Below are 15,997 nucleotides of genomic sequence, written 5' to 3'. Positions count from 1 at the left end.
CTCAACGACGCCACTACGCCTGACCGCTATCCAGTGCCGCACATTCAGGACTTTTCGGCGCATCTGGCCGGTACAGGGGTGTTTTCCAAGGTGGACCTGGTGCGTGGATACCACCAGGTGCCCATGCACCCCCTGGACATTCCCAAGATGGCAGTGATAACACCTTTTGGACTTTTTGAGTTCCTGCGGATGCCTTTTGGACTCAAGAATGCCGCTCAGACGTTTCAGCGCCTGATGGATTCGGTACTGCGGGACCTGCCGTTTGTATTTGTCTACCTCGACGACATACTCGTCGCCAGCGCTTCAGTGCAGGAGCACCTGTCCCACCTCCGAGCCCTTTTCACACGGCTCAACGAACACGGATTAATCATCAATCCGGCAAAGTGCCAGTTCGGGGTGTCTGACATTGATTTCCTGGGGCACCGCGTCAACAAGGGCGGTGCGACACCTCTGCCGCTGTTGCGGCTTTTCCTCGCCCGCTCACAGACCGGTCGCTCCGTGAGTTTCTGGGGATGGTGACCTTCTACCACTGTTTCATCGCCCGGGCCGCACACATCATGCGGCCGCTGTATGAAGCTTTGAAAGGCAAGACCCCCGTCCAGGCGATCGACTGGACAGCAGAGGCGGACGTCGCTTTTGCTGAGGTCAAGACCGCGTTGGCTCAGGCGGCTTTGCTGGCACACCCATCATCTACGGCTCCCATCTCCATCACCACGGACGCGTCGGACTACGCGGTCGGCGCAGTGCACGAGCAGTGGGTGGAGGGCGCTTGGCAGCCGCTCGCCTTTTTCAGCCGCCAGCTGACGCCCAGGGAACGCAGGTACAGCGCCTTTGACCGAGAGCTCCTTGGACTTTATTTGGCCGTGCAGCACTTCCGTTTCATGCTGGAAGGCCGTGAATTTACGGCGTTTGTCGACCACAAGCCGCTCACCTTCGCCATGTCAAAAGTGGCGGAACCTTGGTCGGCACGTCAGCAGCGGCAGCTGTCCTACATATCAGAGTTCACTACGGACATTAAGCACGTGGCTGGCAAGTCGAACCTGGTCGCTGATTGCCTCTCCAGAGTCGTCATCGGTGCCGTCCAGTTGGGCCTGGACTATACTCGCATGGCGGCGGACCAGGTCACAGATCCCGGCGTCCAGGCTCTGAAGGTGGAGGGCGCGGGGCTGCGCTTGGAGGACGTAGTGTTCGGCGACGCGGGCATTACCCTCCTGTGTGACGTTTCCACGGGCCTGGCGCGGCCTGTCGTCCCTGCCAGCTGGAGGCACTCTGTGTTCGAGGCGGTGCAAGGCCTATCACACCCCGGCGTTAAACCTTCGGTGCGCTTGGTGGCCGCGAAGTTCGTCTGGCATGGGCTGAAAAAGGATGTGAGGACTTGGGCCAGGGAGTGCGTGGCTTGTCAACGCGCTAAGGTGCACCGCCACACGAAGGCCCCGTTGGAGCGTTTCCTGGTGCCTGAGAGGAGGTTTGATCATGTCAACATTGACCTGGTGGGTCCGTTGCCTTCCTCTCAGGGGTTTTCCTACCTCCTCACCGTGGTGGACAGAACGACCCGTTGGCCGGAGGCAGTTCCGCTCGTTTCGACATCAGCCGCAGACGTTGCCCGGGCCTTCATTGCAACGTGGGTTTGTCGTTTTGGCACCCCGTCAGACATTTCCTCAGACAGGGGCTCTCAGTTCACGTCCGAGCTCTGGAACGCTGTGGCAAGCGGTTTGGGGGTCAAGCTGCACAGGACTACCGCTTACCACCCTCAGGCTAACGTCCTCTGCGAGCGCTTTCATCGCTCCGTGAAGGCGTCCCTCAAGGCCGGCCTTACGGACGGTAACTGGGTCGACAAGCTGCCCTGGGTGATGCTGGGCCTGAGGACCGCACCTAAGGAAGATCTGCAGTGTTCTACAGCGGAGATGGTCTACGGTCAGCCGCTGAGAGTTCCGGGGGATTTCCTCCCAAATGCGTCAGCTCCCTGGTCTGCCACGGCCCAGCGAGTTTTTCTGCGTGACGCGGCGGAGGCTTTCGCTCCAGTCCCGACTACTCAGCACGGTGCGTCGGGGTCTCAAGTTCCCGCGGAGCTACGCTCAGCTGGGCACGTCTTCATCCGTCACGACTCACAACGCACACAGAGGCCCCCTGCAGCCCCCTTACGACGGACCTTTCCGGGTTTTGGAACACGGTGAAAAACACCTGGTGGTCGACATGGGCGGTAAGGCTGAGCACGTCTCGGTTGACCGGGTGAAGGCTGCTCACTTGGACGTGGACCGGCCGGTGGTGCTGGCTCGGCCGCCGAGACGGGGCCGACCCCCGGCTTTGATTCCTGTCAGGGAGTGTGGACCTTTTGTTCCGGTCCCTCCTCTGTCAGGGGCCGCACGGGCGGAGGTCGCTGTACCGACTCCGGTGCGCAGGTCTCGTGGGGGCAGGCGGATTGTTCCTCCCCGCCATACGGATTTTGTTTATACGTGAATTCTGGGGGGGCTTGTGTGGTGACACGTCATTGGACATAATTCACCTCTCTTATTGTGTTGCCACACGGACCTTTTAGTGGGAACACCTGTAGAGTTAGCCCTCATTCCTGCTAGCTCGTTAAGCAGAGCAGACGTTGTGTTGACCTCTCTATAACTAAATGGATAATAAAGATTGGAACTCCGTTCTGAATACACCGCCTCCGACTCCCTTTTCCTGGCGCTACATTACATTATTTCCGTTTTATTTATTATCTGAGTTTGAACAATGTTTTATTTTGAAAACTGACCGGATTCCCTCTGTTACATCCGTCAATGCCGCTAATCCGTTGGTGCTAAAATGAAACCCACAAGCTAGCAAAATGAGTAAAAAACAAACATCTTTGGAAAGTTTCTTTGCGAAGGGGAAAAGGCCCAGTGAGGAGACAGAAGAAGAGCCTACGACTTCCAAGAAAAAGAAAGCTGCATTTAACAGACAATACCAGGAGTCCTACTTAAAATATGGATTTATCGCGACAGGTGATGCCCGCGCACCAAGCCCACTCTGAAGCATGAACAAGAAGGACAGAAGCAATTCCTGAGGGCAATTCATTCTCCCAGATGGTGCATGATCACCTGTGTTTGCTTTTAAAAGAGTTCGAGCGCTAATTCCCAACCACAAAAGACCCACGAACTGCCAAGGAATGGATCTGCGACCCATTTGTCAACAAACCAGGTGAATCAAGCATGTCTACGCAAGAAGAAGATCAGCTGCTGGAGATCGCAAATGACGGCGGCCTTAAAAGTATGTTCGAGACAACAACTCTGCCGGTGTTCTGGATTAAAGTCACGGCAGAATACCCTGAGATCGCCACAACAGCACTGAAAACCCTGTTGCCATTTCCGACATCCTATTTGTGTGAAGCGGGATTTTCTGCAGTGACAGCAACCAAAACAAAATTACGGAGTAGACTGGACATAAGCAACACACTTCGGGTGTCATTGTCTCCCATTACCCCCAGATGGGACCGTCTCGTTGCAGAGAAACAAGCTCAGGGCTCCCACTGATTTAGCGTTATGGTGAGCTGTATTTTTCATGCACTTTATATTTGTTTTTGTGTTGTATCTTATTTTGAAGGCATGTTTAAACGTTACCATAGCGACCAGAGAGTGTTAGGGGGCAGAGAGGATGTTACTCATGTTATGTTGTTGGTGCGATGTTCCGAGGTCGCTGATAATAAAGTTGCATACGAGTACACAGTGGATTCACGTTTAATATTATATTTATGAAAATACCACAGTTTTTATGCTGGTTGTATCATTTTATTTTTTGTATTTATCCGCCACACCTTAAAGGCCGGTCCGTGAAAATATTGTCTGACATTAAAACGGTCCGTGGCGCAAAAAAGGTTGGCGACCGCTGCTTTAAAGCACCCGAGGAGCAGTGCTTGAATGTGTATTTTAAGTCATTTATGAAACCCACTTTATATCCAATATGCATGCATCACTTTTTGGAAAAGAGTTCCAGAGGAAGACTGTTGAAAACATGTGAATATATGAAAATAAAGAATAAAATGGCTAGTCACATTGCAGTTATAAGCCCTTCAGAAATGAAAATACTATCCTCTCTCTCTTTCTTCCTCTCCTCTTCCTCTCTTGCAGTTATAAGCCTTGCCTGCTAGCTTGTTACACAATTAGCCACAATTAACTGTCAGATTTGGCCTTAACATCTCAGTGTGAGGTTCAGCAATTACACACACACACACACACACACACACACACACACACACACACACACACACACACACACACACACACACACACACACACACACACACACACACACACACACACACACACACACACACACACACACACACACACACACACACACACACTGCATTCCAATAAGCCGGCCCATTGTAACTGAGTGTGACAGTGGAGGACAGTCCTGTGGCTTACTGTCTAACATTACTGCTTTACTCTCATATATCTGAGCTGAGGGAAAAATCCAAATATGTCACAGTCATATTTTGTTATGCTCTCCTAATTTGTATCATCTCTATATTTCATGTTACAATATATAAACTCTATTTGTATGATTTAGCATGTCACTCTAAGTGCTTGCATTTGCATGATTGCTCTTAACGGTACGTCTACACATCAGCTTAAAAAAAGATTGAAAATCTTGGAGCTGGGCGTGTCTGAAAGCTTGGGGATTTTTTGCGAGCAACGCGACCAAATCACATGAATCTCCCGCCCCCGACATACAAAGCAAAAAACCCTGGGGATTTTATGCGAGCAATATATATATATATAAACTCCCCAAACAGGCGAAAACCTACCAGTTTCACCCACTGTCTCTGCCACCTCCCTCCATGCCTGGTTCCTCCGGTTTGTATCCCGGTAAATAGTCTGGTCGTAAAGAACCGGGTGATTTGCTACCGTAATTTCTCGTTTGGAATATGAGGAAATTACCTGCGTAGTCTCTCCCAGCATACACGTGGTTTGATTGGCTAGCGCTTGTACTGTCAGATTTGCATAAACGGGATTTGATTGGCTGACGCTTCCAGCTCAGCTTCAAAAGTTGAACATTGCTCAACTTTTCAATCCTGAAAATCCTGGAAATCTTCGCTTCGCTCCCCCACAATGCAGTTCGGCGAAAAGCGAGGCAAAGTGACGTCATCCCCATTCAAAGTCAATGGGCAGAGAAGCGTTGGAAGCGTTGGAAGATTTGTTTAAAGCTGCTGTGTGGACGTACCGTAACGGAGCCTACACACGGCGGCGTGCGTTGCCGCTTGGCGGTGGGCGTGTCTTGAGCTTGGGGAGTCAACGCGAGCAACACGACCAGCAACCAATCACATGAATGTCCCGCCCCGGACATACAAAGCAAAGCATTCATGCTACATCCATGCTGGCTAAATATACTGTCTATGCTTGCTAGCTGTCCATTCAAACGAAGTACACTGGATATAAACTCCCCAAAACAGGCGAAAACCTACCAGTTTCACCCACTGTCTCTGCCACCTCCCCCCATGCCTGGCTCCTCCGGTTTGTATCCCTGTATGTAAAGAGGGACTGGTCATAGAGTACCGGGTGATTCCCTATCGCCACGATCATTTTCTCCTTCATTTTTTGAGATATGGGAAATAACTGCGGTCTGGCTCTCCCAACATACACGCGGTTTGATTGGCTAGTGCTTGTACTGTCAGATTTGCATACGCGGGATTTGATTGGCTGACGCCTCCATCGAGGCGGCAAAAATAGAACATTGCTCTACTTTTGCAGCGAGCACCGCAAGAGAAGCCACGCTTTGCTCCCACAATGCAGTTCGGCAAATCGTGACGTCACCCCATTCAAAGTGAATGGGCAGAAGCGTTGAAGCGGCAACGCACGCCGCCGTGTGTAGGGGCCGTAAGAGTGTGTTGTGCATCTATCTAGATTTGTCTTGGGATTTTGGGGAAAAGCTGAGTGTGTGTTTGCATCCGTCCCAATGCTGCATGCACGCAGACCCATGCACACTGATGCACGCATACAGACAGCTGTGCTCTGTTTGGGAGCCAGGAAAGAGAGTTTACCCAGCATTCCCATTGAGATGCCAGAGACGACAGCCGTCATTTGATAGTTTGACATTTCAATTTTACCCCCCAGCTTCGTCTCCCAGAGTTTCACCTCCTCCCCACCTCCCTGTCTCTCCCTTCTTTCTCTCCCTCCTGTCTCTCTGTCTCGCCCTCTTATTCTCTGCCTGTCTTGAAGAGCAATCCCACAGCTGTCAATCATTGCATTTTGTTAGCTCGCTGAGGGTGGGATTGAGTTTGACGCCCCGACATGTTCTCTGAGAGATTTTCTTTGTACACCAATCAGATCTGCCTGTCCTCCTGTCGCCGGGCGGAGTAGCACACTACAGCACAGGGCTCCTAATCTCTATCACAGTCTGCCTGCTGCTCCCCCTCTCCATCATCTGTACCCCACTCTCTTATGCGCTCCTTCTTTCTTCCCTCTTTCACTTTCTGTCCTCCTCTATTTGTCATTGCCTCTCTCTCTCTCTGACACCTACTCCATTTATTTATCTCAAGTTTGCTACCAGTGTGTCGCTTACACTTTCTCTCTGTTGTTTGTTTATTCACTCACTTTTTGGTTCTTTAGTTTTGGCCTTGTGTTTTGTTTATGCTAAATTGTCTTAGTTGGATGCTGACATTGAAGCACAGCTGGCAGGCAGACACAAACACTGTGTGTGTCCGTGTGTGTGTGTTTCCACTACTTAGCGTGTGTTACATTTAGTCAGAGATGTGATATAATAGAAGCAGTTTTTCTGTAATATATATATATTTTTTTAAACAAAGTAATGTCAGCTTTCTCAGGACTGTGTGTTTTATGAGTCTGTTAGTTTCCTAGCTTATGCGTATACTGCCAGTCTAGTGGCCACAAGCCACACTTCACTTTTACCTTAAAGGTCACCTATTATGCAAAATCCACTTTTTCATGTCTTTTATACATCAACATGTGTCCCCTCTGTGTGAAGAGATTCTGAAAGTTTCAGGAGAAAATATTCGCTCTCTTTTTGTCCTGATCCATTTATATAAAAACCTGTCTGAAAATGAGCTGATAAGATTTTGGCCACTTTAAGATGTCATAACGATTTTTTGTGTGACCATTAGTCAATAGTCAATAGTCAATAGTCAAGTTAACCCCCCCCCCCCCCACACACCTTATCACCTGAATCTCCTCCTAGAGCACCATTGTGTTCTTCTTAACCAAATATCTCTCAGAGGGGCGAGGGGAGTGGCTCCTTATTTTCATCTAAAGTAACAGACAGAGAATCAGCACTTTTGAAATAGGGCTGAAACAGAGGGGTTTATGGGATGCTACAATGCATGATCTGTTTGGTATTTCAGCCTAACACTTCAGAGACATGTTTTGTTTCTGAGACCTATAATATATTGATGAAAAAAAGTATAATAAGGGACCTTTAGGATAATATTCAATGAAACAACAACACATCTCTTCAAATGTACCTTGCTCCTGTACTGTCGTTCAGAGTTTACCTTATTTGTACTTCTTAATTTCCTATACTTCATTTACCATGACCAACTGGAGCTGGTTGTTAACATTGTTATAATTTTGCAACCTTTTCAAACACAAGCTTACATTCGATCACTTGTCAATCAACCCACTTCACCGTAATGTAAATTATACTTGGATTTTGAAGCTGGTGAACTTGTGTATTGTTTAGGAATGTTCCTTGAGCAGACACTTGATGTTAGAGCAAAACATTTGAAACTGCCAATGAATGACATTTTTGTTAAAAGCCTTTTACAAATTCAAATGTTGACAAAATTGCTTTTGTGCGTCTATAAAGGCAACATAACATTAATGAATGTCATTTTAAAACCAATCACCGCTTTGTGATCTTTTGTTGCAGGTTCTTTCCCCACTGTCGGATTCTATCCTGGCAGAGAAGACTGTGACTGTGTTGGATGACAAGGTAACACAATTAAATGGTTTTATGTTTTTAAGATGTTGGTCTCTTTTATCGGTATGTTTTAAGATATTCTCTTTTTTTTCTAGGTGACCATCACTGACCTGGGAGTCCAGCTGGTTGCATCTCTGTCCATCAGTATGACAGCAAGTCCTGGAAATTACCAGGCTATACAGCTTACAACTACAGGAACAGACCTGTTACACACACCTAAACAGGTAGGAGATGTGCACTAACAAACACATACAGACAGACAGACACACACACACAAATCACAGTAGCCCCATCCATACTATATATCATACACACACACACACACACACACACACACACACACACACGCATGCACACACACACACACACACACACACACACACACACACCACACTGATGGATTACTTCTTAAGCTGTTTCCATCTACAGTAATTCCCCCGAGGTTGTAATCATGGAAGTTAAACAGTAATTCTGTGCTGCGAACATCACATAGTTGCTATCTCTCCCGTGATCAGTTTCTAATTAGGAGTGTGTTAACTTCCAGGCTATAGCACTACTTAGCTACAGTTACAAACACCTTAAGGTATACAGTACATTCAATACTCTTTATTCTTAGCTAGAACCACATGAAGGCATTTCCTTCTTTTTTTTGACAATGCACAATTGAATTCACAAATGACAAAGATATGTTATATTTGTCAACAAAATGAAAATTATAAATTAACATTACGATACAATTTGTATCTGCTCTTACTCGATGCATAACCACACACTATCTATAGAACAACCTGCAGGCATACCGAATATTGTTTAAGGCTATCAAATTACAGTACTATACAACTATTCACATTATAGGGTTATTTACTCAGACTGTCTCAAGCTATTATCCCTCACATCCTCTTTCCCCTCCCTTCCCTTCTCCATTCTCCCTTCTTTCCTTTTTTTGTACTTTATCAAACAAATCCCCACATTACAATTTCTATCCATGGGCTCATTGGATAAGAAGCAGCAAATTACGATGAAAATTCAGATCTGATATTGCCTTTTATTCAAACATTAATTTGTTTTTTTCTTTTCCAATCCGTCGGTTTGTATCTCCATCATTCACCATTACCTGTGGAAAAGATGACGCTGTGTATGATGTAGAGGGAAAGTGAGGAGAAGGGGGAGAATAGGGTGAAAAGAAATAAAAAACAGGAGACTGGGGGGAACAAAAATTACAATTTAATGTGAAAATATAGGGAGAGAAAGAGTGTTGTTCCTAACATTGGAGCTTAATTACTTTTGTAGGGAGGTTCGGTTATTTTATACCTACACAAAGCAACGGGCTTTATCTAGGGAAATTAGTGAGACACAATCAGACAAGAAGAGAAAAATACATTCTCTGCTTTACTACTATGGTTTAGCTACTGCTAGAAGAAAAAATGAAATGAAAAAAATGCCATCTTCCAAATATTTGTTCACTTTGTGATACAAGAGATAGGGAGTGGAGACAGGCACCATAACAATGTCAGCCTTTTTTTTTTTACTGTGCACAAATGGAAATGGTTGAGTTAAAATTCTCAGTATGTACATATTCTTGTTTGTGTGTGCTATGTGAATGGATGGGAGTGTAGGTGCCTCTCTTTCTGGCTATCACCAAGAGTAACAACATTTTTGCATGGCAATAGAAACATAAACCGCTGAAATATTTAAAAAAACAAAAATATCATACTCTCAACTCCAATGAATGTCTTTTGTGATTGATTGTTACGTGAGAACGGTTTATAGCTCATTGGAAAATCAAGTTGGTAATGGACCAGGCCAACTATTGTTGGAATCACCTGCCTCCAAACATGTTTTTTACTAAGACACATACAGTATTTGGCTCTTTAACTGCTAAATGCTTTACAAGCTAGTTGTATACTTTGTCTGTTTGTCATTTGTAGGTACCACTCATAGACCCATTAGAAAAATTGTCCATCCCTTAACAATACTACATTGGCTTTTCGAAGATTTGAATAGTACCTTTTTCATAGCAATTGTTGCCAAGTAAAGGTCATGTTTGTAGTCTTTAGTCTAATACACTTTTACAAGATGTATGTGATATATATTTCAGGAAGCAGCAATCAGTTCCTGGATCCAGTACAGTGATGGTTCAGTGACTCCTCTTGACGTCTATGATCCAAAAGACTTTCTTCTCTCGGCTGTGTCCTTGGATGAGAGTGTCATCTCCATAACCAATCAGGTACGAGCCATTAGACACTTTATTTGTCTGACTAATAGTTCAAAGCTGTGTAAAATGTGCCAGAAACAAGCATTGCAAGTCTGACTGGTGGATATTTTCAGGAAACACTTTGCCGTTACGTGACAAAAGTGACATGATGTTGCCCAAAGAAATGTGTCTGTGTACCTTAACATCGACTCATTACTCTGTTAGGAACAACACTGGCCTATTGTAGTGGCAGAGGGCGAGGGACAGGGAGCCCTGGTTCGAGTGGAGATGGTCATCTCTGAGACCTGTCAGAAGTCCAAAAGGAAGAGTGTGCTGGCATCTGGAGTTGGTAATGTGGTAGTGAAGTTTGGAGCAAAAAGTGAAGAGAAGGGTGTGATGGGTAGAAGTGGACAGGACGACGGAGCAGGGACCGACAACAGCACCAGCGAGCACCAAGCAAAGGATGGAGCAGAGTGGAAATCCAACAGTGCAGCTGTGGATCGAGAGGAAGGAGCAATGAGGAAGGTGGGGATTACAAAAATATTTAAAGAAAAATCAAATGTAATGATAAAGTAATGTAAAGTATGTAATTTTCTGCACCATTACTAAATGGTAGACTGCATTCTTATGTATCTTAATAGGAAGTGAATGACATGTACGCTGACAGGCAGAATTATCAGTAAAATATCAATCTGAAATCTCACTAGTAGACGGAAATATTCTGCTTTTTACTCTTTTATATTTAATTCCAAAGTATTCTAACCCCTAATTTCCACTGGGTCCGTCTGCGTCGCGTAACGGCTGCGCCGCGGTTTTGGTCCGGCCTCCTCCGGCGTCATACCCTACCGGGCGCGTTTCAGAAGCATTTCAGAAGCGGAGCGTCTTGCCTGCCGGCTCGCAGTTTCAGTTAATTTGAGCATATGTCCTGGACAGACTACTTTGTACAGACAAAGTTAATAATAATTGTAATATCCCAGTTATAAACGACATGAATCAAAGATGTGTTGCTGTATTTTAGTGGTAAAATCATCATAATTATTCTATATATATAATTTACACAGTGCCTGTAAACCGGAGGAGAACGCTGGCATTTCTCCTCCTACTTAAACGACTACGGAGGGATAGGGTCTGCAAAATGAGTTTGTGTGTGTATATATATATATATATATGCTATACAGTATATGCTCTGAACGTTCCACTTCCTGCCTGCCCGACATTACCTTACGGCTGCGTCGCGTCGAAAAATAGACTTCAATCCTATTTTGAGCGGAGCCCAGCGACGAGACGCTTCTGGGACGCTTCTGAGCCGTAACGCGGCGCGTCTGGTGGAATAGCACCCATTAACTAGAGTGGCCGCAATCCTTGCGGACGCCGCCGTAACGCGCCGCAGACGGACCCGGCGGAAACTAGGGGTAAATGTGTTCAATGCACACTATCAATACCTACTTTAAGTAAAAACCTATAAAATATTGCTTTTAAAATATATGTATCTGCATAAATATTGTAACAAATCAAAAACGATATACCAAACTACCAATAGAGAATCTAACAAATATAACCTAAACCAGTGATGGACAGTATAATGAACAAACAAACGACTCTATTTTGAACTGTTGTGGTTAACTGTTAATCTCTGTTATTCAGGTTAGCACAACCACCAAGAGCACAGTAACCCACCGTGCTTCAGGTGGCAAAGCTGCCAGTGGAGGCAGCAGCAGCAGCCGGGGTGGGGGTCCCAGCCAGGCCGGGGACCACAGTAGCTACCCAGCAGAGGTGGAGGTACCAGGCACTGGAGATAGTGAGCTGACTCAGACCACGAGAGGACTGTCGGACCTGGAGATTGGAATGTATGCCCTTCTGGGTGTATTCTGTCTGGCAATACTGGTCTTCCTCATCAACTGCGTCAGTTTTGCATTCAGGTAAAACATTGTGATAATTGAGGACTCAATTGTTTTATAATCTAAAGGAAAATTAGCAGAAAAAGTATGTGGATTAAGACATAAGGCATTACATTTTCTATTTTTTCAATTCTAAATGTTACATTTTCAAAGGTTTATTGTCATATCATATATGTATATACCACATATATATTGCATGCTCAAATGTAAGAAAGGTCAGTGGGTTGGTTCAACTTCATGTTCAGCCTTTGATTAATTTCTATCATTCATCTGCAGATACCGTCACAAGCAGGTCCCTGTGCTGGAGGTGGGAGACAACATGAACCACGCCCATGACTGGGTGTGGCTTGGCAATGAGGCTGACCTTTTAGCTGACCACTCTGACCAATGCCAGGGCGGGCTGCATGACGAGTGCACCACAATCATTGACAGGAATGAGGGAGGATACGAGGAGAACAAATACCTCCTGAACGGGGCTGGCAACACCTTGATGATGGGCGTGGGCTCAGGCATGGGAACCATTAGTGGGAGAGGTGGTCCAGGGGGACATCGTGGCATCGCCCATGGACAAACCCTGCCCAGATCTGTTGCAGAACCACATCAGTGCCTTTCTGCAATGCCTACTAGTGGAAAAAAATCCACTTGCCAAGGGGAGCATCTGAATAATTCCCCCCGGGCTACGGCTGCAGATGCGGTTGCAGCTGCCAAACGCAAACGCGTCCAGTTCACGTCTTTTGCCACCGTTCTGCCAAATGATAATTCCGGTGGGGGTGGCCCATACACCAACTCTTCAGTCATGTTGACCAATGGCAGTGAGGATGACATAAAGTGGGTGTGCCAGGATATGGACCTGGGTCAGTCTGAAATCAGAACCTACATGGAGAGGCTACAAGACAATCTGTGACTGATGGGAAAGGGACAGAGCAATGGAGGGGCACAGGATGAGTGCAGGAGGGGGAGTATGGACAATGAGTACAATTCACCTGTAATGCCTTTGCAATGGATGAAGGGAGGGAGACAGGGAGGAATATGAGATCAGTAAATGAAACTCGAAGTGTTGCCAAGAGTTTAGAAGATTATTGAATGGACAGTGAAGGGGAAGCATACCTTTAGCTCCCTTTTGGCTGTGGAAAGCATACTGTCATTACTTGCTTAAACTGACATCAATGGTAGCAAACAATAATACACCTTATGAGTTAATTTATAATCTATTATATATTTGTGAAAATATTAGTGTAAGAATCAATAATAAAGTTACCATTGGTTATAAGTGTTTATTTTCAGAATACTAGTAAACCATTGCGCTATACAATAAATTCAGGGTATGTTATTAGACAAACATTATCATGCCACTATACATTTAGACCAAGGATGGTAAGAGCATCATTTCTGAAGTATTTGTAATCATATGTATTGCCAGCATTGACTGTGGCTTTTGATTTATCATTTATAAATCTAGTATTAATCATGAATTACCAAGTTTGCTGATGATTATGATTGCTGAAAAAAAAGTGCACATCAAATATACTACCTGTTTGTTTTTGTTCCATCATGTGACCCATTTTCTTTTGGCATTGCTCATAAATGAAATGTATCATGTAAAAATATATATATTCCAAGTACTCAACCATACCTTCGGACACCTGTGGGGGCTGCCATTCAGCATTAAATACCATCATGCTATTTCCTCAAACAACAGAATGTTTCAAGAGTTGGATGATGATGTGAAATACAAAAGACTGTTTCTCCCTTGGATCCAAGACAGAGGCATTTAAACCTGCACAATAACAAACAGGAAATGACATTAGCCATATTTCAGGCTGACTTCCTTTTTTTGTGAAACCTTCCAGCCAATGAAGGTTTTCTCCCTGTGTTCACAACCAATCGCATCATCCCCAGGCCCCTCCCCTTGTCTGTGATTGGACAGCATTAGACACTTTTGGAACTGCAGTCTACAGTGAAATACTCTCTGTGAACTAAAAGGGGACTGACTGAGGTGTCTCATACAAAACAGAGGCTGTTTGGGCTTTGCAAAGCCCGAGCGAACTCTTAATAATGAGGATTATTTAAAACAGAAACCAGGATGGCTACAAGATAGACCCTTTCCTACATGGAGCTAACAGGATATAATGAATGACATTACAATACCAAGTGGAGTGACACAAACAGTCACATAGATATTGGTACATAAAACATGTTTGTTTTGTTGAAAATAATTATGTATTTCTTTTCCTATTTTTTTTTTTTTATAAATAGTTTTTATTATGTTTTTCCATCAATTTGGAAGATATTAATTGTAGCTTTTTATTTCCAAGATTTATTAAGATTTTAAGGATATATGATTATTTTTTCTCCTAAATATCTATTTATTTAAATTAACATTTGAGGGGGTGAGGAGGGCAAAAAAAGCCCAAGGGCAAATATTAAACAGATCTGCTGGTGAATGATAGCACATTAAAAGAACAAGTGAAAGGAAGGAGACGGAACAGGTAGAGGTTGCCTCACCTTCTTTAAGCTCAGGTGACGAGTCATAAAGAACTGACCATAAAAAAGGAGAATTGTAAGATTGTTAAGATTGCAATATTTATTTATAAATGTGTTACTGTTTCAAAGTACACTGTATGTTGTAGATAAATAAACATGCTTCAAAGTGCTTGTGAATAAGATTGCAGATCACTAGCCAACAACATAGTGATATTTTGTACATTTTACAGTGCAAATATGGTACACAAAACTATCGATACCACTTTACAATAAGACTACCCTTATAAAGGATTAATAAAAGGTTTATAAGTAGCTTATGAATTAGGTTGTAAACACTTTATTAATCATTAAGAACCATTTATAAACCAGTTCTAACATACTTTTCATACATCAACACAGGCTCACTATTTGGCAAGATGACTAAGCCTTATATTGGCTACCTAGCGAGAATTAACTCAGTGAACAACAGATACCAAGGATGCTGGCTGATAAAGAAGACAACGTAAGCTAAGTAGCCAATATAAGACTTAGCAGTACAGATAAATGTGGGCTCACTATTTGGCAAGCAACCGGTCACAGTTGTCCTGTTTATCGCATGTCTGATAAAAGCTTATTAATGATTTATAAAGTGTTCACAACTTAATTAATAAATGAATTACAAACTATTCGTAAACCATTATTAAGGGTAGTCTTATTGTAAAGTGCTACCAAACTATCTACCACCACAATGTGAAAGTGATCTTATTGGTTATTTTTCTAATAATGTTCCTGTCTTTGTTTAACATATTGAATGAGGTCTTGTTTTTGTACAGGGTAGGAATCCGTTTACCTCTGTCATGAGATGTAAAAATTGAAGCAGTTCGTTCATCAAGCCTGAAATAGCTTGAGGCTATTGTGTCCAAGAGATCCATTTTAGAAAGAAAACTAAACCAAATGTGAAGATATTTCAATCCAAAACAGAGGCTGAATATGGACTACCACAGATATCTATTGTTTCAATAATGTGTCTAACAAGGTGCACAATACACTGAACAAAAATATAAATGCAACACTTTTGCTCCCATTTTTCATGAGATGAACTCAAAGATCTAAAACATTTTCTATATACACAAAATAACCATTTCTCTCAAATATTGTTCACAAATCTGTGATAGTGAGCACTTCTCCTTTGCCGAGATAATCCATCCCACCTCACAGGTGTGGCATATCAAGATGCTGATTAGACAGCATGATTATTGCACAGGTGTGCCTTAGGCTGGCCACAATAAAAGGCCACTCTGAAACGTGCAGTTTTGCTTTATTGGGGGGGGCCGAAAACCAGTCAGTATCTGGTGTGACCACCATTTGCCTCACGCAGTGCAACACATCTCCTTCACATAGAGTTGATCAGGTTGTTGATTGTGGCCTGTGGAATGTTGGTCCACTCCTCTTCAATGGCTGTGCGAAGTTGCTGGATATTGGCAGGAACTGGAACACGCTGTCGTATACGCCGATCCAGAGCATCCCAAACATG

The 15,997-nt window shown here is 44.3% G+C and overlaps 1 protein-coding gene across 1 annotated transcript in view; it reads left to right on the top strand.

Annotated features, from left to right (window-relative positions):
- LOC117452222 (transmembrane protein 132C) overlaps positions 1-15,679 on the top strand; it is a 279,729-nt gene extending 264,050 nt beyond the window's left edge. The window contains exons 11-16 of the mRNA XM_034090728.2: positions 7,858-7,920; positions 8,004-8,132; positions 10,007-10,135; positions 10,328-10,627; positions 11,747-12,021; positions 12,277-15,679. Of these exons, the coding sequence (XP_033946619.1) occupies positions 7,858-7,920; positions 8,004-8,132; positions 10,007-10,135; positions 10,328-10,627; positions 11,747-12,021; positions 12,277-12,904 (1,524 nt within the window). The 3' untranslated portion in view covers positions 12,905-15,679. The remainder of the gene's footprint in view (positions 1-7,857; positions 7,921-8,003; positions 8,133-10,006; positions 10,136-10,327; positions 10,628-11,746; positions 12,022-12,276) is intronic.
- The last annotated feature ends 318 nt before the right edge of the window (positions 15,680-15,997 follow it).

This window comes from Pseudochaenichthys georgianus, chromosome 9 (assembly GCF_902827115.2).
Source record: "Pseudochaenichthys georgianus chromosome 9, fPseGeo1.2, whole genome shotgun sequence".
NCBI lineage: Eukaryota > Metazoa > Chordata > Actinopteri > Perciformes > Channichthyidae > Pseudochaenichthys > Pseudochaenichthys georgianus.
Note: the sequence above shows the minus strand (reverse complement) of the source record. Positions and strands in the feature narration are given on the sequence as shown.